General features: G+C 37.9%; 1 protein-coding gene across 1 annotated transcript in view; it reads left to right on the forward strand.

Annotated features, from left to right (window-relative positions):
* The window catches only part of LOC134796516 (G-protein coupled receptor Mth2-like), a 48,235-nt gene extending 27,952 nt beyond the window's left edge, over positions 1 to 20,283 (forward strand). The window contains exons 6-7 of the mRNA XM_063768703.1: positions 19,633 to 19,795; positions 20,181 to 20,283. Of these exons, the coding sequence (XP_063624773.1) occupies positions 19,633 to 19,795; positions 20,181 to 20,283 (266 nt within the window). The remainder of the gene's footprint in view (positions 1 to 19,632; positions 19,796 to 20,180) is intronic.
* The last annotated feature ends 4,997 nt before the right edge of the window (positions 20,284 to 25,280 follow it).

The following is a 25,280-nucleotide window of genomic DNA, read 5'->3' on the forward strand; positions in this document are numbered from 1 at the left end:
TTCTTGTATTGACTTGTCCAAAGCGTTCTGGCAAATTGAGATAGCTCCGGAGGATAGAAACAAGACGGCATTTTATGTTCCTGGTAGGGGTACCTTTCACTTTAAGCGAACTGCGTTCGGCCTGACTAACGCTCCTGCTACTCAACAAAGATTAGTGGACCTGTTATTCTCAGAGTTCGGTCTTAAAGTGTTCGCCTACATGGACGACATAATAGTGGTTTCCGAGGATTTCAATAGTCATGTAACATTACTCTTACGCGTTTTGGATAAGTTAAAGAAAGCTAACTTGACGGTTAACTTGGAAAAGTGTCGTTTCTTTAACAGCCAGCTTAGATATCTCGGTTATGTGGTTGATGGCTGTGGCTTGCGAACGGATCCAGAAAAAGTCGAGGCTATTTTAAATTATCCTACTCCAACTTGTCGCAAGGAGGTCAAGAGGTTTCTAGGGACTGCTACAGGCGTTTTGTACCTAATTTCAGTACAATTGCTGGTCCTTTAAACAAGCTTACTTCTTCAAAGAAGGGCTCTCCGCCGTTTGAATGGACCTCGGAGGCAGACTCTGCGTTCAGGGAACTCAAGGAGCGACTTGTTTCTGCTCCGGTGCTTTGCTGTCCGGATTATTCTAAGCCGTTTGAGGTGCACTGTGATGCCAGCAATTACGGGTTAGGTGCCATGTTGACCCAGACTATCGATGGTAAGGAGCACCCGATCGCGTACATGTCGAAGGCCTTAACCGCTGCTGAAAAGAACTACAGTATAACCGAACGCGAGGCTTTAGCTGTAGTGACTGCGTTGGAGTATTGGCGTTGCTACGTGGAAAATGGACAGCCTTTCACGGTCTACACTGATCACAGTGCACTTAAATGGCTCCTGTCGATTAACAATCCCACCGGTAGATTGGCTCGTTGGGGCGTTCGTCTCTCAGCATTTAACTTTGTTCTCAAACACCGCAGGGGAGTGGATAACGTCATTCCGGATGCGTTATCTCGTGCGTCTGTTGGTGCTATTAGTACTTCAAATTCTCATCTGACCTCCAGAGACACTTGGTACACTAACATTTTTAACGGTTGCCTTCATAACCCGATAGATTTTTCAAATTTCATGATTAAGGACGGTTCCTTATACCGCTTGTCTAAAAATAAGCATGATCTTACGTCAGAATTTTCATGGAAGTTGGTTGTTCCTATGGAGTTACGTCAATCAACCATTTCCGATAATCATTCGGAACCTTCAGCAGGGCACATGGGCATTTTTAAAACTTACCGTAGACTTTGTTTACGTTACTATTGGCCCCGTATGTATCAGGACGTCGTTCAGTTTGTTGGATCGTGCGAAAAATGTCTGGCATACAAGGCTCAGAACCACCAAACTTTAGGGGTGATGGGTAGGCCAAAACAGTGCTCACGACCATTCCAGATGATCTCTATTGACTTGATGGGCCCGTTGCCAACTACGAGGAAAAGAAATAACTACATTTTAGTTGTCACGTGTTGTTTCTCGAAGTATTGTTTGATTTTCCCACTTAAACAGGCCACTGCGGAGGTGATTGTACAAATCTTGGAGGATTCTGTTTTTCTAGTACACGGGGTACCACAAACGGTCCTAATGGTCAATGGACCACAATTTGCGGGGAAGGTTATGGATAATTTTTTCAAATTTTATAATGTTCCAAACGTTTTTTTTACACCGAAATATAGTCCACAGGTCAATTTGGTAGAACGTTACAATCGTACGATCATTACTTGCATTTCCACTTTTGTTGAGGATGACCATAGGTCCTGGGACATACTTATTCCCAGGGTTCAATTTGCCATAAATAGCGCCGTCAACGAAGTCACAAAGTATGCACCATCATTTCTAGTATATGGTCGCGAGTTGGTACCTTGTGGGACACATTATACGGACAACGATATCGGACACGAGGTGTTGTTCCTACCACGCGATATCTACGCCGAAAACTTGGGTTGCCTTTCCGCTATTTTTGATGACGTGCAAAAGAAACTGTGGTATGCTCATGAAAGAAGTACGTCGCACTACAATCTTAGACGCCAACCTGTGGAATTTTCTGTGGGTGATATAGTTATGAAGCGCGCCTATTTCTTGAGTGACAAGGGCAAGCAATTCACAAAGAAACTGGCTCCTAAATTTATAAAGGCTAGGATTATTGGGAAAAGGTCACCTCTGGTATACGTTTTACAGGATTTGGCGGGTAAGGATCTTGGTACTTGGCTTGGACTTGGCATGTTAAGGATCTTAAGTTAGTGGGTCTTAATAAGTAGTTAGTTATTATTTTTAGTTATTAATATGTTCTGTTGATCACACTTCGAATTTGATGTTGGAAATAATTATATTGCGCCTTGACATCTTTAGGTAGCGGTTCTTGTATGGTCTCCAGTTCTTGCAACGGGAAACCCTTATAGTCTTTCTGGAATGGAGCGTTGTAATTAAGCCTTTAGGGTATTTGCTAACGTGGTAGTGTAAGTGTGAGGTACTGTAACATAAATGTTACTTAACCTAGGTTAATCGTATGTAATTATTTCTGCGTTCATTAATTTAAGTTACATTACTTTATAAATACGATATTTTAACACTTACCTAACATTTACTTGATACCTGCACTAATCTAGGGATTAAAGTAATTACGTGTGGTCTAATTCTAATCTCAACTTGTTATTTGCGCGTCTGACTGTACTCGCCGCGCGAACCAGTACTTGGGCTACCGACCGGTTCCATGCCCCTCGCCGCGCTCCCCCGCGCTGTCTGGCTGCCACGCCGCGGTCCGTCCGGCCATGGTATAATAATATACTCCGCCTGGTACTCTATTCCGAGATTCGCGTATGACCTAACTGACACGGGTCTACGTCATCATGCTGTTTACAGGTTCTCAAACTTTAAAATGTGGGAGAATTTTAACCAACGATGAAAATTATTTTAACGGCATTAATTTTAAGTTATTTATGTAGAAACATAGTAAAATAAAACAAATCTAATGTATTAAATTTAACTTTATTTATCTATACAAGACAAACGTTTGAAAAACTAATTCACAGTTACACATTAATTACCAAGCTTACGACGTGAAAAGTTCGGAAAACACTGCAACTGCTGACACTGAGCGAGAAGGAAATAACAATTAACACGCGTTCGACAAGGATGACGGTCAGGGCATGAAGTTATCTAGATCCGAATTGTCAAATGTGACAGCGCTATCCTGTGTTGCCAGTAATGTAAACAGAATTACCCGAACGTCTGAAATTTCTTTCGTGAATCGGAAGATATTGCTAACGAATAATTAAAAATGACGTGTTATTGTAAAATTTAAGATAAAATACATATAAATGAAAATTATAATATTATAAAGAAATATTTTAACTTATTAACCATAGGTATACTGTACCCATGTAACATGTTATGTTGAAATAAAGTGGCAATGTTATTGTGACGTAGGCCCGTGTCACTCTGGGAATAGAAGACCATGGTATAATAATATACTCCGCCTGGTACTCTATTCCGAGATTCGCGTATGACCAAACTGACACGGGCCTACGTCATCATGCTGTTTACAGGTTCTCAAACTTTAAAATGTGGGAGAATTTTAACCAACGGTGAAAATTATTTTAACGGCATTAATTTTAAGTTATTCATGTAGACACATAGTAAAATAAAACAAATTTAATGTATTAAATTAAATTTTATTTATCTATACAAGACAAACGTTTAAAAAACTAATTCACAGTTACACATTAATTACCAAGCTTACGACGTGAAAAGTTTGGAAAACACTGCGACTGCTGACACTGAGCGAGAAGTAAATAACAATTAACACGCGTTCGACAAGGATGACGGTCAGGGCATGAAGTTATCTAGATCCGAATTGTCAAATGTGACAGCGCTATCCTGTGTTGCCAGTAATGTAAACAGAATTACCCGAACGTCTGAAATTTCTTTCGTGAATCGGAAGATATTGCTAACGAATAATTAAAAATGACGTGTTATTGTAAAATTTAAGATAAAATACATTATAAATGAAAATTATAAAGAAATATTTTAACTTATTAACCATAGCTATAATGTACCCATGTAACATGTTATGTTGAAATAAAGTGGCAATGTTATTGTGACGTAGGCCCGTGTCACTCTGGGAATAGAAGACCATGTTTTATTAGACCATGTAGAAGACCATGTTTTTATTAGACCATGCGTCCGGCGATCATTCGTTTCTGAGATTCAACGCAGGCGCACGTCGCTCTCTCGCAGCGTCCTTGCATGTCGCGCACTCGCAGCGCATACAATTTTTATATTTTAATAAGGGCTTAGTAATTGCCTGAGTTTCTGTACTCGTTTAGTACATGTAATGATAGAGTCAGTGTAACCCCTTTGGGTAAGTGTTGAACATTTAAGAGTGCTTTAGGGAGTAGTAAATTTGAATGTGTGTTCAACGGTTATTTACCGTTAAGTTGTAACGATCTTTTCTTTGTCTGGTTTGAACTTCCTTAGCGTAGTTTAATAGGTTCTTAGTTTCGCTTAAATGCTAGTGTTAATGCTTTTTTGCTCATTTAAAGCAAGATTAAATTGTAATTTGTATATTTTTTAAAAACTATATGCTTAACTGCTCATTTTGTAAGCTCCGCCTGACTGTGACATTTTAACATCACCAAGGCATTCTCACGGCTATCACGCAGTACTTTCTCTTCCGCTTCTGCTCTTCTTCTTCTTCAAGCCGGTCACAGTCAAGGGAGCCGTTTCGTGGGTTATTTACTAAGACGAGCTAAAATAATTCCAGGGTTCAATAGCACGGCTAGAAGGCCGACGATGGCACGCTCGCGCTGACCCTGAGGACCTGGTGCTGACCCTGGTGGAACACGGCTGACGTCCCTCAGACCTTCATCGCTCACAGCAACACAGCGGGCCAGGGAAGTACTAGCGTGTGGGCAGCGACTACTTTCGTAAACCGGGAGTAAGAATCAGACGGTTAACGGACTTTGACCCTTCGACGATATTCTCGAATGCTAGCGACGTTGAGCGTTTAATAAATTGTTATTAAGTGAGATTCTGTGTTTTAATTTAAACCTCACAGCTTAAACGTAGCAGTTCGGTGATCACGTGGTGCTTACTAATATAAAACAAAGCGCCGGAAGCTCTGGCCTGGGCCCGGCCCGATCTAGCGTTAGTCATCCTTAATTCTGTATAATTTAATTAATCACATTTTTACTTAAAATAACACAAACCAAAATATTTCATTTCCATCACACTCGCTCAGTAAATGTGGAATTGCATGCAGGTTTAGCGGGAGTTATAGAAAAAGCGTTCTCCCTAGGGAGTTATGAAGTTTCTAGTGCATTAACAGTTTTTTGTCTTTATACTTAATTTTTGTATCGCAAGTGTGATGAAAAACATTGTGTGTAACTCGGGGCGTAATAATATTGCAAACCCGAGTCTATAAATCGCTCCGGCAAGCCGTCGCGATTTAACTTACTCTCGTTTGCAATATTCAACTTACGCCCCATGTTGCACAATGTACTATTGTTCTCTGGTTACATAGGCACGTTTTTTTTTCATACGTGCGGTGCGTGTCATTATTATTTCATTTTTAGGGTTCCGTATTATAAAACGGGACCCTATTACTAAGACTCGTACTCTGTCCGTCTCTGTCTGTCACCAAGCTGCATCTCATGAACCGTAATCTAGCAATTACAGTTGAAATTTTCACAGATGATGTATTTATGTTGCTGCTATAACAACCATAAAGTAATAAGTAAAGAAAGAGAAGGAACTCCATAGTCACACTCACATGTTTGACTAACCAAATCATAGATGGCATTACTATACACTCATGAAAAATAATATTGATGAATTCGCCACATTGTTTCACTTAAATAACCCAATTCGTAATATTTATAAATATGAAACTTAATCGTACAAAATTATCACTTTATAACACCTAAAATTGGAAAATCATTTACAGTTTTTACCAGTCGGCTACTTGAATCGGCTTGAATTGATGGAACCTTTTTTTGTAAGTTAAATTACTAAATAACGAACGTCGTATTCCGGTAGATGGCGCGTGCGCAAGGTGCACACCAGTGCGTGCCAGTGTATGCTAAACAAAGTTGCCATATTGACGAAAAAAAAGAGAAACCTAAAATTTATATACAGGAACGGATTCCGATTAAAAATAAATAATGCTAAAAAAACTACATTTTTATACTTCAAACTTCTTTTTTACAGTTTCCAAAACACATACAACATACAATAAATGACTTGACACCGTTTATCCACGCTTGAAAATCACAACGGCGACAATTAATTTTATGTGGATGGGATTGTTTACTCAGCTTATGTTGCCTACATTACAAGTTTCAAATCTGGAAAGTCTATTTGAACATGTCATTAGGTACTAGAGCCTGTGTGCAAGGAGAAGAGTCGTAGGGCTTTCGCATAGACTCTGCATAATTGAAGAATTTTAGTTATTTAAATCAACCATTACAGTATTTTGAACAAATTATTTAGCTCTACTCATTAATTATACAAAACTAGACTAGAACATGAACTAGACTAAAGGAATATTTTTATTTATTTTTTGTTTCATTGAAATGGCAACACTGACACTACACTAACTCGGATAATGAGTACACAATACAATGCAACGACAGGATGCGACGTTGTCTAGTCAGTGGTTTGGCGGTCATTGCGATTTGGCAACGCCGCGTGGTTCAGATACGCACAAATTTATTATCAAGATTGTGTTCGCATAACGTTTCGTTTCAAATTCTTATTATGACCACGGTAAAATAAATTAAGTATATCTTAGCTAATATAAATAATAACAACGTATTAATGTATTTATAATAAAATCTTCTACAAAAAATATGCTAAGTTTTTAGGCTGTTGCTAGAATAGACGCATGTATTTAAATTACAAATTATGTTCACTAGGGAGCCAACTGCGTAAATAGAAACTGTACCAAGTACGGGTTGTAATTCTATTAAAACAGTACCCTACTTCGGGGTGTTGTTATAATGCTGCTTCTTAAAAAACGACTGGAAATTTTAGGCATGTATTTTAAAACTCAAACATTATAGTAGATTTATATTTAAAAAGTATTTTTGGACATTTTTTTTTATTTGATCCATTAACATGTGCAATTAAGAAGCAGAAACAATAATGACATGACAGATATATTTAGGGAGACTAAAAAAATCAATGGCAACACTAAATATAAACTGTCAGAGGGCCTACCGCGAACCACGTTCGACGTGTTGCCTCTCTGTCGCTGTAAATTCGTACTTAAGTGTGACAGGGAGGCAACATGTCGTACGTGGGTCGCGGTAGGCCCTCAGGACAGGACCATGGCGTCGACGGCCGCCTACCGCGTAGCGTCTGTTTATAACATCATTATGAACTTTTTTAATTTCATGTGTTAAATTTAGTTCGGTTCGGTATTTGATATTATTCGAAATGTAGTTCACAATAGGTACTGAATTCCTGTGGATTCCTGAAGTACCATCAGAATTAAACTAAAGCAGGTCAAACAAACCTGAGGAGAGGGTGTCAACGGTTTGCCAATCAATGATGAATATTGCCTTCAAATGGATTAATAATATGCATCAGGTAAGTTTATTAAAGGTTATTTAATGTAAACTACTGAAACATTTTAACATATTCAACGCTCTATACATATAACTTTTTATTTTAACCTCTTGTTAATCCCGAACTAACGACCGTGAACACGGTTATGTATGTAAACTTGAGTGGTGCTTTGACATTATTTACCAATTATTTACTGTCGAAAATAATGAAGCAAATCACTCATGGCTGGTTTTACTTTAGTGAACGGAATTTATTGGTTATGTAATCTATTGGTTGCTCAGTTATTGGTAATAAAAGTATAATTATTCTGTAACTATAAGTTTTCCAGTTCTTAATTTCAAACCATGTAAGATAATCCTCAGTAACATTTTACTGAATCTATGTAAGTTGTTAATATAATCTAGTTTTACCAACAGAAAGGTCTTAATGTAAGGTTGTTTTAATTTTTTTGAAAAGTAAGAATTTTAGAAAATACAGATGTAGTTATAAACACTCAAGTTATGGACTTTATTTTGAAAAAATAATGATTTTTATGATGAATGCTTGCTTTCCCTGCAAAAATGTAGTAAAAACCAGGGACCGTTACCGGTATCCGGTATAACTAATAATAAAATATCACATAGCATTCACAGTATTTTTTTTATAGTTTAGAATAGTATTTAGGTAAGGATAGTGATTGATAAGATAGCTAAATTAAATGCAAAAATATAGTGAATAGCATCAGGAATCAAAAATATACATAAACAACCGTGATACTGAAATTGAATACCCGTTAATTTGTATGAAAAATTTACTGGTATTCGGTCCCTGGTCAGAATTGTATCTTTAAGATGTTTTTGTATGCAACAAATTATTTTTTTGATTTCAGGTGCTCCCATTCTAGCTCCTATCACCCGAAAAGCGAACGATCGGAAATATGTTTTAAATTTAGAAGGGGAAACATGTCGTTAAACATCATACGCCTGCTAACCAATGGATAGAGTTACTACTGGTCAATGTATTATATCTGACTGAGCCGGAACGAGGCCAAGATGGATGCTCAAGACAGAAAAGCGTGGAAGGATGTTGTGGAGGCCCTACACACCTCCGGGTTGCCATTGAACAATCAACAACAACAATGTATTATATCTGACAAAATGAAGTACAAAGTATTATTTATATGGAATAAGAGGAGAAACATGAAATTGTCAATTCCTGCTTCAATGGATGCAGTTCGATGCAATGAAGAATTTTTAATTAGTTATTAATACCCATTAATAAATTTTATCCTTATTTCAATACATGCTTTATTTTTGTCTACCCACCTTCATTAAATATAATGAACTGAATTGCCACAACTGTGTTCTGTGTTCAATGATAGTTGACAACAGGATCCTATTTGCTGTAACTATAATTTGTAATATGTGGCTTTCCATCACAGAAGGGTCCTTATGGTTCAAGTACAATAAGCCCATATAACCATTCCAGTCGCAGAATCACAAAGTGGTAACTAAATGTCAGATGTGTCGTAACAGAGTCCACACAATGTGTCTAGAATTGTTTCGAAACAAAGTGTCGTCGCCGTGTCTACACTTTTCCGTAACAAGGTGTCGACACATTTGTGTGCACTTTGCGTGCGGTTTGCGACTAAATCTGACAGCAAATTTGTGACAGCAAATGTCAATATAAAATACCTCTTAAAAACCAAGGTTTGTCAAACTACTATTAGTGTCTCGTGTGCTCGTAATTCTAGTAAGTCATCATGGGCAATGCAAATGATAATAATCGACCGAAACCATATAAACACCCAACACCCGTCAACCTTTTACAGAAAAGTTTTTAAAGAAATTCAATAAGCTACTTAGGTCAGGCAACGAATGCTCCAAAAGTTGTAGAGGGAAATGCTCGGAACACAATTTTTGACTCCGTAACTCGGTTTGACAAGTTAGGAGGTGAACATATCAAAAGTCCCCGGCCGTAGCCCTTGAGCGGGGGGGAGAGCGGGGGCTTTGAAGGTCCCATTTTCCCGTTTTTCGATTATATCTCGGAAACTATGCATCTCAGCGACATGGCCACTTATACAAAATGAAAGTTAATTTAATTTGTTACAAGTTTATTCAGTCAATTTTTTCGATATGTTTCCGCTCTTGAAAGTTTATTTAGGGCTCTCAATTTTATCTTGATATATCTATATCAGTGAAGGTGCTAGGCCGTGTTTGGTATCGTTTTCGTATAAATCTGGGGTGCTGAATCCATTTAAGATATCACATTGACACCATTCCACAAAATAAAAATAAATCTTTTTAGGGTTCCGTACCTCAAAAGGAAAAAACGGAACCCTTATAGGATCACTCGTGCGTCTGTATGTATGTCCGTCTGAATACACAAAATAGTTCTTTACCTATAGATGACAGGAAAACCTATTAGAAATGTGCAGCGGTTAGAAAAGCGCGAGTCGGACTTAATGTACGGAACCCTTAATACGCGAGTCCGACTCGCACTTGGCCGGTTTTTTTGAAACTCTTTTGACGCTTAACCGCTGAACCGATTTCGTTGAAATTTGGTATAGAAATAGTTTGCGTCCCGGAACAGGACATAGGATAGATCTTATAACCAAAATCATCTTTTGAAGGTGTGAAAAGTGGCGTGGAAATTTGTACGGGAAATCAATAACCGCTGAACCGATTTATATGAAATTTGGGATGGTCTACATCTTTGATTTAGTTAAAAATGATGAAAAAACATGACTTCAAACCTAAACTTAAACAGTATTAACTTCAGGAAGTCAATTCTGAATTCCCCCCTACACCTCATTTCACACCTTTAAAGGATGATTTTTGAGATAACTTATTATATCCTGTCTCGGGACTCAAAATATATGTGTACCAAATTTAAATTAAAACTGTTCAGCAGTTTAAGCGTGAAGAGGAGTTTAAAAGAAAGTATTTTAATAAGTTTATATGTTTTTACTTCGGAATGGTGTCAATGTGATACCTTAACTAAATTTGGTACTGCGAATTTATACGAAAACGATACCAAACATGGCCTCGGAGCTTTACTGTTGTAGAAGTCAAAATAAAATTGAGAGCCCTAAATTCTTATTACTTGGCCAAACTTGTGTAGAAGGAAAAGGTAAAATAAAAGTCTTCGGCAGGAATATAAGACACAAATATTTTTTTTTTGCGTTACTATTTCATTCATCAAATATAAACATACCTTGATTATACTATTCTAGTGAGATCCTCATAGATAAACAAAAACATTTACTTAAAAAATTACAAGGTCGAAATGTCACGGAACTTGTGAGAGTAATATGTGAAAAATAAAAACTTTTATGACAAAAAAAATCTGGACACAATTTAAGAATCACCCAATTGCGTCGAGGAATCATCTGTATTTTTGCTTGTTTCATTACCTCCTCGCTTCTTTTTTGTCCTTTGTATTCTGTAGCAATTTGTTAGATCTGAAAATAAAGATAACTTGCGTCGTCACGGATGTCGATTTATAGGTTTTAGGGAGTGCAGAATTCGAAAACGATGATCATTTTATAATCCAAGATGGCGGCTACGTATTTTGTCATAAAAGTGGAATCCAAAATAGTCATCATTTTCGAAATCTGCGCCCCCTAAAACCTATAAAACGATATCCATGACGACTTTTATGACATAGTGCATTGCCGCCATTTTGAAATTGAAAATGTTATCATTTTCGAAATCTGCGCCCCCTAAAACCTATAAAACGACATCCATGACGACTTTTATGACATAGTGCATGGCCGCCATCTTGGAATCCAAAATAGTCATCATTTTCGAAATCTGCGCCCCCTAAAACCTATAAAACGATATCCATGACGACTTTTATGACATAGTGCATTGCCGCCATTTTTAAATTGAAAATGTTATCATTTTCGAAATCTGCGCCCCCCAAAACCTATAAAACGACACCCATGACGACTTTTATGACATAGTGCATGGCCGCCATTTTGGATTCCAAAATGGTCATCATTTTCGAAAGCGGGGCCCCCTAAAACCTATAAAACGACATACATGACGACTTTTATGACATAGTGGGTGTACCACAGGGGTCAATATTGGGGCCTTTCCTGTTCCTTATCTACATAAATGACTTGCCATTCCTTGTTAAGACCAAAGAATATAATACTCACTAGGAGAAGAACGGTAACTCCATACAAAAAAATGTCCCCAACCGTTTATACGTTTATACTAGTGGCGCCGTCGTTGTGTACCAATGGAACTAAAGTTGACAACCGGTTTAGCCTGGCGGGTATTGGTAGGTATAGGTAGTAATTCTGTTGATAAACATATTTGTTATCTTCATATCACGAAATATATAAAAGATGCAAATATTACCCCTTGTTTGTGGTATTATCAATTGATTTAAATAAAAGGCATATTTATGTTTATAACATGGTATTATTTTATTTATTAAAAAAATGTTTTACATATAGAAATATACACTGAAAATTAAACCCTGACAACTTAATAAAAAAATAGACGTTAATAAAGCGCATTCACAAAGTTTTCAGTATAATATACTGAAAACTTTATAGGCATGCCTACCTATTACTTACACTTTACACACACAGATACACTATACTTTACACACGGGATTTTACACAGATTTCCAACTTGTATTCATACATTTCTTCACGGTTAATTAATACGCTTTCCATATGCGTTATGACGCGGTTCCTTCTGAACCCACTAAAGCTATGAATTTCACTCAAATATGTATCTTCAACAGCCGTTCCTCCGCATTTAGCACATTTTCTACGTGCATTGCTGTAATCCATGTAGGTACAGACTTACAGAGTCTTAAGTGGTAGTACCGCTACGTTGTACTTATTATTTAAAGATTTAATAAATAAAATTTTCGTTATGAACTTTAACCACAGCAGTTGGACAGAGTCATTGACAAATATATTTTATTATTATGGTGGGTAGACGTACCTACCCTCCATATATTTTATGAACATTGATAAAGACAGTTGGAAGCAAATATTCATTATAAAACTTAATCGCGTGTATTTCAGCTTTAAGTGTTTGAAGTCCCGTTTTATGATTAATAATGTAAAAAATTCGTGAAAATTTAAATCTCAGTTGGCAGCAACATTGCTCAATGTTGCTGTAGAAAAATGTTTTTATTTTGATTACTGGCAACTTTTTCTAGGAGGCCAAAGCACACATAGAAGCTTCAGGCGCATACATGCGCAATTATTTGGGGACATAACTTTCTTAGGAAGTGAACAGGCATTGGTTAAGACCCACCATGATATAGTATTGTTTGCAGACGACACCTCACTTATTTTCAAAGTCAAACGACAGCAACAAGCTTACAATGATGTAAACAATGCCATTTCAAAAGTAGTAAATTGGTTCAATGTTAATAATTTATTGTTAAATGAGAAAAAGACTAAATGTATTAAGTTTGTCACTAGTAGTAACGTAAGGCATGTGCAAACAAGTGTCATTGTGAAGGATGAGGAATTGGAATTAGTTGATAGTACAGTTTTTCTTGGTATAACTTTAGATTCTAAACTCCAGTGGGGTCCCCATATTGCTACTCTTTCGAATAGACTGAGCTCTGCAGCTTTTGCAGTGAGCAAAACCCGTCAGTTAACTGACGTGAAAACAGCTCGATTAGTATATTTTAGTTACTTCCATAGCATTATGGCATATGGTATTTTACTGTGGGGCGGTGCATCAGAGATAAATACCATTTTTGTTCTGCAGAAGAGGGCTATTCGAGCAATATACAAAATGAACCATAGAGACTCACTAAGAGATAAATTTAAGGAAATTGACATAATGACAGGGCACTGTCAATACATTTATGAGAATATTCTGTATGTACATAAAAATATTGTAAATTTTAGGAAAAATTGTGAAATTCATAATATTAATACTAGAAATAAACATAAGCTCGCAGTGCCCTTCACTCGGCTCCATAAAATTAAAAAATCATTCATGGGTAATTGTGTAAGATTTTATAATAAACTTCCAAACCATATTACTGAATTATCTATTAATAAATTTAAGAATTATGTAAAGCGTAAACTTATTTCTAAAGCTTATTATACCACACAAGACTACATTAATGATATTACAACGTGGGATTAATTGTTATTCGAAATGATTATTTATTTATTAGGAATATTTGATTATTGATGAGGAAATGGATATTCCGATGTAATACTATCTACTTCTTTTGTTACTTATGCTTTTTTTTTTGACATTTAGATTTTATTCTAGAAATTCTAGACTAGTATTTTTTTATACAATCTTTTTAATGTTTGACGATCCTTTTGTGAAATTCTTAGTGTTAAATTTGATATGTATAATAATCCAGTTTTATTATGGAATAATATTAACATCAATAAATTGCTCTGATAATTAGATTAAGATTAATTACGATTCATAAGAGCTTGTTGCTAGGCCTACATGAATAAAGTATATTTTTGATTTTGATTTTGATTTTGAGTGCATGGCCGCCATCTTGGAATCCAAAATGGTCATCATTTTCGAAATCTGCGCCCCCTAAAACCTATAAAACGACTTTTATGACATAGTGCATGGCCGCCATTTTGGAATCCAAAATGGTTATCATTTTCTAAATCTGCGCCCCCCAAAACCTATAAAACGACACCCATGACGACTTCTATGACATAGTGCATGGCCGCCATTTTGGATTTCAAAATGGTCATCATTTTCTAAATCGGGGCCCCCTAAAACCTATAAAAAGACATCCATGACGACTTTTATGACATAGTGCATGGCCGCCATCTTGGAATCCAAAATGGTCATCATTTTCGAAATCTGTGCCCCCTAAAACCTATAAAACGACACCCATGACGACTTTTATGGCATAGTGCATGGCCGCCATTTTGGATTCCAAAATGGTCATCATTTTCAAAATTGGGGCCCCCTAAAACGTATAAAACGACATCCATGACGACTTTTATGATACAGTGCATGGCCGCCATTTCGGATTCCAAAATGGTCATTATTTTCGAAATCGGCACTCCCTAAAACCTATATATCGACACCCATCTCGACTTGTATGACAAAGTGTTTTGCTACCATCTGCATGCAAGACATTTCTATTATTTTTACGTACAAAAATGGCCCCCTGTCAACTTTCAATCGAGATTTAATCGATAATTTATTCGATTAATATTCAGATTAATTCAATTTCAATCTATGTTAGGTCGACTAAACTAATCGCGATTAAAATTTGAGAATTAACTTTTTTTATTCCATTAATTAGTCGAATAAACTCGAATAAAATCGATTAACTCGATTAATGCCCATCTCTGACCACGGCATTTTTACACTTTGAGAATATCTGAAAACAAATCAACACAAGGAGCCATTTTGCAAATCCAGTAACATACCAGTAACTTTGTTATTACTTTTGACAGCGCGTGTCATGTGTCAACACAGAGTCGACACAAAGTCGAAACATTGCAACTACTTTGTGACTGCAATATTTCTCAGCCTTAAACCATATTTATACATCATAATTAACAAGTTTCGTAGTATGTAAAGCGTTATTTCTGTTATTTAAGTATAGTATACGCATCGAAGTACTAAAAATGCTTCAAATAATATAGTTATGAACACAGGCACTGAGAAGTAAACAATTTAATTTCCGGCTAAACTAAAACAATGTGGTGGCGCGTTGATTATATTACACTTAGTTTATCAAATCACTCGAGCAGTTTAATTCCCCATAATAATTTAAGTCCTATTGTAATATAAATGCAAACAATATATAATTACGTCTTGTAATCCGTTTTAGAGATGGCGTATTAATGTCACTTATTTTTATTTAAGTATTTTTCTATCTGACAGTTTCCATTTGACAGGAACAAAATGAACGAATGAACGAATGATTTTGGCATAAAGTAGTCGCAAACCCGAAACAATGTGTGCACACGGCGACCACACTTTATGTCACTTTGTGTCATGTGTCGACCCTTCCCCATTTCTGGTAACTGTGTCGACACGGCGACGACTCTGCGACTGGAATTGTGACCGAAACAGACGGTGTCGACACAAGATGTGTCAACACCGCGTCGTAACGGCGACTGGAAATGGTTGTATGGGAGGTCCTTTCCATCTGAAATTCCAACTGAAATTCTGATAAAAAGGTCCTTATTGTACATGAACCATAAGGACCCTTCTCTGTTGGAAAGCTACATATTTATACTCTGGTACACCAACATTGTCAATAGAAAAAGGCAGCAAATTTTAAAAATGTAGGCGTTTATTTACTGACAAGGGGGTTGTGTTTGTAGTTTAAAAAGTATTATTTGTAATTTAAAATTTTAATTTCTTGTAAGTGTGTTGGCGTAGGCTATAAAAATATGAAATAAACAGAATAAGTCTAAATAAAGTTTTACATGAAAAGCCATAGCGTTCTTCTTATCGTGTAAAGGTGATCCAATTTCCTAAATTATATTCGTCCAATGTTTTGCCACTTGTATTCCTCGGGGAGTTGCTTTAAGGAGATCATCGGTAGTGCAGATGACAGGGCATAGAGGGCACATTGTCATGTGCTGCATCGTCTGATATGATCCGCAAAAACATTCGGCATTTGAATTCTCGGGTAAGATTCCCCATTTTATGAGATTTTCCTTTGATCGACCGACTCCCACCCGTAAACGGTTCAAAGCCCGCCAAGTTTTCCACGTTTCAGTTCCTCCAGGGGGTAAGCGTTCATTTGGAGTCATAAAAGGTGGCGAGCAACCGTGCCACTGGTTCCAGGCGGTGATTCTGGCTTTTTTTGGAGTTTGATTGTCGAGTGGTGGGTTGGTAACAAAGCTTTTCCTAGATTTTAGACGTCTCCGAACTGGACTGTGGGTGTGCAGCAGATGCCGTGCATCGTGAAGCTGTTTTTCTCGTTCTATTGCAGTTGCCACTTCTCTCCTCACTGCCGGTGGAGCTATTCCTGCGAGACAGTAAAGTTTCTTGATTGGGGTAGGTTTTAAACACCCAGTCACTAGACCAGCCATAGCGTTACGAGTAGGTATTCTAGTTTCTGACGTTAGCACCAAGAGGGGAGTTAAAAATTTTAAGTCAACGCATTCAAAACATAAGTTAGGTTGTGTCAAATATTTCATACAAAACCCAACTAAAGTAAGGGAGTTTTTTTCGAAACTAAAGTGAAGGAAAATGAGGTTGGTGTCCAGGGGACAACTGCAATTTTAAGTTTGTATCTCAATGATAGGTAAATATCTAGATTCTATTTATAATAAGTATTATTCGTTGCATCACTAAGAAAAATCTATAAATCAGGAACAACTAATATTAACTATTTGAGAGAAACATATTACATACCTATCGATAAGTAAATTCTAGGTCCAAGCATGGTATAATAATATACTCCGCCTGGTACTCTATTCCGAGATTCGCGTATGACCTAACTGACACGGGCCTACGTCATCATGCTGTTTACAGGTTCTCAAACTTTAAAATGTGGGAGAATTTTAACCAACGGTGAAAATTATTTTAACGGCATTAATTTTAAGTTCTTCATGTAGAAACATAGTAAAATAAAACAAATCTCATGTATTAAATTAAACTTTATTTATCTATACAAGACAAACGTTTGAAAAACTAATTCACAGTTACACATTAATTACCAAGCTTACGACGTGAAAAGTTTGGAAAACACTGCGACTGCTGACACTGAGCGAGAAGGAAATAACAATTAACACGCGTTCGACAAGGATGACGGTCAGGGCATGAAGTTATCTAGATCCGAATTGTCAAATGTGACAGCACTATCCTGTGTTGCCAGTAATGTAAACAGAATTACCCGAACGTCTGAAATTTCTTTCGTGAATCGGAAGATATTGCCAAAGAGAATAGATAGTATAGAGGGGTCCTGTCATTGTCAATTTTGTAGTCACGGTACATTTACTGCCATCTATCGACACACGATTAAAACTTAAAATAAAATTGAAAATGTATAAAATAATCAAAATATGTTTACGGATAAATGATTCTTATTTTTTATTGTTCCATACTGACCCATGTTCTTTCACTGATATGTGTTAAAATTGTTAAATACCAAACGGTGTCGTTAACGCCATCTAGCCGAGAATAGGCCAAAGGTAATGGCGCCATCTATTCGAGAATGACTTTTCCTTGGCCGTCCGAGGCACGTTTTTTTCTTAGACTTTATTTATCTTATACGGAGTTATATATATCTCTGATATTGCTAACGAATAATTAAAAATTACGTGCTATTGTAAAATTTAAGATAAAATACATATAAATGAAAATTATAAAATTATAAACAAATATTTTAACTTATTAACCATAGGTATAATGTACCCATGTAACATGTTATGTTGAAATAAAGTGGCAATGTTATTGTGACGTAGGCCCGTGTCACTCTGGGAATAGAAGACCATGTTTTATTAGACCATGGGTCCAAGGACTTCTTGTTTTGATATGATATATGAACACAAATTAACATAAGATTATTATTGCTTTCATTTCGGGAAAACATACTTTCGAGTATTGTAGGTATGTCTTTTGTATCTCATTGAGATACAAAATGCAATGTATAGTGGCAGATACCATGGTATCTGCCACTATACATTACACTGTAGAACAAACACTTTCACATAATAAATACATGGTGTTAAATACAAAGATATTTTTACTAATTATGTTTTTTACATATAGGATGTTTTTGATTTTTTTATAATTTTTAATATGTAGGGATTTCTTCAGAGACATTTATGGATGTAACAATGTTTACTTCATGAATTGTATGATACATAAAAAAAAATATTTTTGATTAAAATTTTTCGGATAATGTAAAATAAAATAAAAAAAGTGCCACCGGAGCTGGCTCTCGAACCCGAGTACTCAGAATTGCAAGTCAAATACTCAAATCTCTCGACCAAAACTGAAGTGGCGCAGGCGTCAAAATATTAAATCATTTCTTAGATATGGTTACTTGACGGTGTCATTCATTGCTACCTCACTAGATGTCACTATTATTTATTGATAACAACGCCATCTAAAAATAACGCGAAGACATTCGAGGTACCGGCGAAGATAACGCGATTTACGTAAGCCGGGTAGCAATGTACTGAGTTACTTTTCTTCGTTACTTCTTTATTCTATGATAACAACAAATACTAAAAACAGAATAAAATAAATATTTAAGTGGGGCTCCCATACAACAAACGTGATTTTTTTGCCGTTTTTTGCGTAATGGTACGGAAGTACGGAACGGAACCCTTCATGCGCGAGTCCAACTAGCACTTGTTTTAAATTGTTGTACTTGGAAATTTTGACCCATACCACCGAGCCCAGGTGGCCGAGTGGTTCAGACATCTGTCACGTAAACGGAGGACTAGTTACTAGCTAGTTCATTTCCAGGTACTGGGCGCCTTGGTCATGTTCTCCTGTTTTATTTCGTTATAGACAGTATTCGTTTTAAGGAACAATAAGTTTAGTTAATAATCTAACAGCCGCCGGCAGCTCGGTCAAATTATGTATAAAAATAGTCTTATCAATGAATGGTTAGCACCGGGAAATTCGGATAATTTGCGGATGTTTTTACGCTAATTTATGTTCTCGGGAATTAGCCGGAAGTTCAGATTCTGATAATATTAAATAAAAACATACCTAAAAATACCTAGGTATATAACAGGAAATATTTTAAAAGATACAATATACATTTTTTTATATTTTTTTACTAATTAAGTAATATAATACGACATTATTGCGGAACAAACCTTGTTTGTAAAGCATCTCGTTCGGTCCCTACTCCCCTACCCCCTTGTCACCCGTACATTATTCCTCTGCACCTCTAGCATAACTTACGGCGACAGGCGCGAGAAGAGACAGATCAGCGCGACTTGGCGGCTTGTCGCGTGTTGGCAGCACAACTCACGCGCGAGAGTCGCGACAAACTCGCGATCTGAGCATCATTCCGTCGAGTCAAGAAACAAATAGACTAGCTGCTTGTCAAATGACCTTAGTTTTAATACGTAATTCTGTGGAATATTTACAGGTAGTGGCAAATTCATGTACCTATACGTGCCAATGTTAGTCATCATCGTCATGAATTGGATCCTGTTCCTCATGACCTCGTTCAACATCTGGCGCCTCATCCGCGGCACAGCTGTGCTGGACTCGCCTGCCGCTGGAAACCCTCATAGGACACACCGTCACAGGTCAGTTAACACCTGACAGATGACACCTAATGCTGACACTGTAGCCACCCTAATGGTAAATTGTCCCCTGTTTCACCACGCTGGAAATTATCGCCTGACAATGACAACTAACCGTACATTTCTGGTTGCTGGTCTAACAAGTAAACATTGATGCTATTTGCTTACAAGTCAGAAATGTACAGGCCGGATGGCTAAGTGCGAAAACTACAGTACATATCTATAACCATGGGTTGTGGAATTACATATTATTTTATGATTCCATTTTTATTCTACGAAAATTTCAATTATCTGCCTGTTACACGTTTGCTCTTAAAACTTTAAGTGTGACCCATCACGTACCTACATTACACCAACCGTCAACTTATCAGTCATAATCCTCTCCCAGATTCATGCTGTACCTGAAGCTCTCCGTGATAATGGGCGTCAGCTGGGGGCTTCTTCATCTTCCTAATATTCGTCTGCAAGAAGAAGATTATCAAGACTCTTGAGAAAAGGTACGTTATTGTGTGTCCTAAACTGATGCATTTGAAGCATGTCTGTACCTTAAGCTCTGTGTGATTATGGGCGTCAGCTGGGTGCGAGAGGTCCTGAGCGCTCTGTCTCCAGAATACCGCGCCTGGTACCTCAGTGACGCCTACAACCTGCTCATAGGCTTCCTCATCTTTCTCATATTCGTCTGCAAGAAGAAGATCATCAAGAAACTTTAGAAGAGGTACGTTATTGTGTGTCCTAAGCTGATGCATTTGAATCACGTCTGTACCTGAAGCTCACCGAGATTATAGGCGTCAGCTGGGTGCGGGAGGTTCTGAGCGCCCTTTCACCAGAATACCGCGCCTGGTACCTCAGCGACGCCTAGAACCTGCTCATGGGCTTCATCATCTTCCTCATATTCGTCTGCAAGAAGAAGATCATCAAGAAACTTGAGAAAAGGTACGTTATTGTGTGTCCTAAACTGATGGATTTGAAGCACTTCTGTTGCTGCTGAGAGTCCTAAGTCCTCATGTAAATTACATACATTTTCAAGTCGTTGCACCTCAGTAGTTGGTAATGTATCGAAAATAGGTAAGTAAGTACATACTATTTATACCTACGGTATTATCGGTGGCGTTGGTACCTAGAGTTAGACCAAGAAAAGTCAGCAGCGATTTTGATAGCCCACGCACTGCAAGTGTTATTTACACGTCATAATTTCATAGAAGTTTGACGTTTAAAATGACACTTGCACTGCGTGGGCTATCAAAATCGCTGCAGACTTTTCTCGGTCTGACTCTAGAACCCATTAGTAGGATTTCTTATATGCTTGATACCGCTATGTAGTAAATGTTTACTTATTATTGTAGTTTGTGGTAAATACACAACACAGGAAATTTCAGTACTAAAACCCTTTAATATCATTACCCCCTGTAGATGTAGATGTAGTGTAGGGACGCCTGGCCGGAAGCAGGCGGGCTGTCGATCGCGTGTCGCGTTCATTCAGCCCGATTCCCTGGAGTCGGAGCTGCAGGTTACTGTCCCGGCGGCATTCCCTCACCATTCTCCTCAAATCTTCTTGTTTTCCTGCAGAACAGAAGGACATCTTTGAGTTCGACGTCCTTTAGTTCGTTCTCTTTTAGTGTGTCTTTGCCGAATGTATTATATCGCGGTGCCGCATACATAATACATTCCGCTAGTAGGTGTAAGCTAGTCTCCTCCTTACCACAGTGTGGACAGGAGGCATCTCTGCTAATCTCCATTATCTTAAGGTGTCTATTGAGAGTGTTATGACCTGTAATAATGCCTGTCAGAAGTCTCAGACTGCTCTTACCTAGTTTCAGAAGATACCTGGTTCTCCTGTGATCTATGCCTTTGATCATCATCTTCGACTGTCTACATCCAGTATCTTCTTCCCATTCTCTTTGTGCTTCCATCTCTTTTACCTTCTCTATGACTCCCTTCGTGACGTCCGCTGACATAGGTAGAGCCGGTTCCGGACCAATGTGATCCGTTTCCGCCCCCATCCTTGCCATCTCGTCCGCTTTCTCATTACCCGTCACTCCTTGGTGTCCTGGTACCCATGCCACCGTGACGCTTCTTCGTTTGCCTATCGAGTTAAGCTCCTCCCGACATTCTCTCACAAGGGAGGAGGTAACCGATGTTTTCTTTAGTGCCTTCAGTGCTGCTTGGCTATCGGTATATATTACAACAGCGCCTTCTTGCTGCACACTCTCTTTAATTATATGTGCACAGCGCGCTATTGCACATACCTCTGCTTGAAATACGCTAGCATACCTACCCAACGGTATTGATACCTTCTCTCCCAGTTTAGGGATTACTATGCCTGCTCCTGCTAGTTTCGTTGAGCTTCTTCTAGAGCCATCCGTAAAACAGATAGTCGTCGGGTGACTGACTTCTACCTTCCAGTTGTCTCTCTCTCCTATATGTATCCTATACTTCTTGTCAAATATCTCCTGCCTTTTTATAAGGTCGTTATTGGCCATCAGCATCTCAAATTTTGATAGCGCCTCTTTTTGTATCAGCGCGTGTCTCTTGTCCACACAGCTTCCTCTCCATTCCTTGCATGCTTTCATTCTATACCACTGTTCAGTGGCTCTTTTCTCTACCTCTATCCAGAGTGGCTTCAGGCCTAGCATTACCTCCAATGCATGTGTCGGGGTCGTTCTCATGGCCCCTGTCATCATGAGGCACGCTAATCTCTGTACTTTGGTTAGGTCTTTTTGGTATTCTTTAATACGGGCCCTATGCCACCATATCACTGCCCCGTATAGCACCCTGGGAAGTATCACCGCCTTGTAGATCCAGTGGATCATACCTGGCGTCAGTCCCTAATTCTTCCCCACTGCCCTTTTGCATTGACACAGTGTTCTTATGGCTTTTGCCGTCTGTTCTTTGATGTGAGTTTTGTATCTGAGTGTACTGTCTAGAGTCACTCCCAGATATTTCAGCTCGTTCACCATTTCTATTTCTATGCCTTGTATCTCTAAGGGTCTCATCTCCTTTATTCTCTTATTAGTGAATAGCACTAGCTTTGTTTTCGACGGATTGAGATCCAGTCCTCTCTCTCTACACCACCTCAGTACCTGTCTGAGGCCTTTTGCCATTATATCTCTTATGACGCTAAGAACCGCCCCTCTCACTAGTAGCACTCCGTCATCAGAGTAGGCCTGCATATACATACCCCCTCTGTTGAGCTCCTTCACCATTGAGTCAAGAAGTAGGCACCACATCAGGGGGGACAGACATCCCCCTTGTGGGAAGCCTCTTCTTGGACTAATCTTCTTTGATACTCCTCCTAGCTCCGCCGTTATGGATCTGCCTTTTAGCATTTTTCCTATCCATTTTGCTATTGTCGGTCGGATGCCCTCTCTCCTCAGGCTTTCTTCTACGGCGTCGAAAGTAGCCTTATCAAAGGCCCCCTCTACGTCGAAGAAGCAGCCTAGTGCGTATTGTTTTGTGTCTAATGCTCTTTCCACCCTTACCGTTAGGTTGTGTAGGGCTGTCTCCGTTGATTTTCCTGCCATGTAAGCGTGCTGATTCCCGTGTAGGGGGCATCCGCTGCTTTCCACTTTCTCTCTTATATGCTTATCTATTACCTTCTCTAAAGCCTTTAGCACAAACGACGACAGACTTATGCTTCTAAATGATTTCGCCTCTTGGTACCATTTCTTCCCCGGTTTAGGCAGGAAGACCGCCCTTACCTCTCTCCATACCCTTGGAATATAGCTTAGGGATATACTTGCCCTGTATAATTCCACCAGATTCTCCTTTATGTATCTATATCCTTTCTGCAGTAGTGCCGGTAAGATTCCGTCAGGGCCCGCAGCCTTGAAAGACGCAAAGGAGTTGATCGCCCATTCAACCCTCTCCTCCTCCACCACCTCCAATGCTGCCGCCCAGTCGGACTCCTCCTGACCTTCCTGTTTACCTATTTCTGTCACCTCTACACAGTTCGGAAAATGTGATTTCAGCATGACGCTTAATATCTCTTCCGGTTCCGTAACCAAGTCTCCATTTATTCTCAAACTACCCAGTTGGCACGCTCGGTCTCCTGCTAGCAGTTTTACCACTCGCGCCCCCTCTGAATAGCTGTTTATGTCTCCCGTAAACCTCCTCATTATATATCATCATTACCCCCTTTAACATAACTTATTATTTACTTGCTGTAATAAGACAAATAGTAACAAAGAATCTGAGTCATTCATACATTATTATTGACTGCGTTTTCCTTCCATGGGTGACCCCGTTATTTACTTATTAATAAGAATAAGTGATTTGTTTCCTCTTATTTTCCGTGTTTAAATTACTTAAAAGAATTAGTTATGAATTATTTACTTGTATTCTGAGAAATACAATAGTACCTACCTATAAATTCCTAGAGAAGACCCGTGACCTATCGACTAAATAATACTTCCTCTTTTTTGCCTACTAGTCTGTTCGAGAAACGGAAAACGGTGAAAAATAGAGATAATACTCCTAAAAATACGTGTGATACCTCATTAGATTCGTAATGAAGACTAGAAAAATGTATTCGAAGCGTGTATTAGCACACAAAAAATATCAAAAGTTATGAACAAAAAAAGGGGGAAAAAAGTAGATATTTTTTATTTCTCCAATATCTCAAAAAATATTCTTATTTAAGAAACGAAAATTACTATTATTAAAGAGGAGGATATTTCCAATAAAACATTCCATACTTGCAGAGCTGTATCTCCATTATTTATAGTTTTTATTAAACGATGAACACAGCCCTCCGCGCCTCATTTTCGGGAAGCGCGCGCGGCTTGAAAAAGCGATTACGTAACATTAAACATAATTTTAAAGGTATTAAATATTCAATAAAAATTTAAAATAATATGGTGTATTTAAAACATGTCAACAAATGTACTACTTAGATAAAAATATCTTAAAGTTATTTTTTCAACAAGCTAGCCAATTCTTAATTATCAAAATTTCCTTAATTACGTCACACGAATTTCTAGGTTTTTTGACCCCTCCCCCCTCCTTGTCACACTTGGTCACATTTTGCAAATCCCTCCCCACCTGGTGTGACGTCACATTTTAGGCTATTTTGTTCTCAACGAAATCGGCAATACTAACTAGAGTCTGGCTACTGAAATATTACGCAAATGTTTGGCGGGAAATTCAAAAAATCTTGGGCTGGTCACACTTTGTGTAGTAGGAATTATAGTTTTGATACTAGAAAATATTTTTGATTTTCTGTGCACACGTAAGGTACCTAAGGATATAAGTTAAATATACGTTGACCTGCTCACATAATTTCTACCACTATGTATAGTACACAGTCAACGATAAACACATATGTTAACACTTTCTCACCATATAAGTACCATTGTAACAAGGCGAAAAATGAAATGTAGTGTAAGTAAGACCTAGCTCGATAATACCGTAATATTAATCCATCACCAAAAAAAAATACATAAGTACTATGCCAAATATGCTAAATGCTAAGTATCCAAATATTTATAGA

The sequence above is a fragment of the Cydia splendana genome, chromosome 13 (assembly GCF_910591565.1).
Source record: "Cydia splendana chromosome 13, ilCydSple1.2, whole genome shotgun sequence".
In the NCBI taxonomy this organism is placed as follows: domain Eukaryota; kingdom Metazoa; phylum Arthropoda; class Insecta; order Lepidoptera; family Tortricidae; genus Cydia; species Cydia splendana.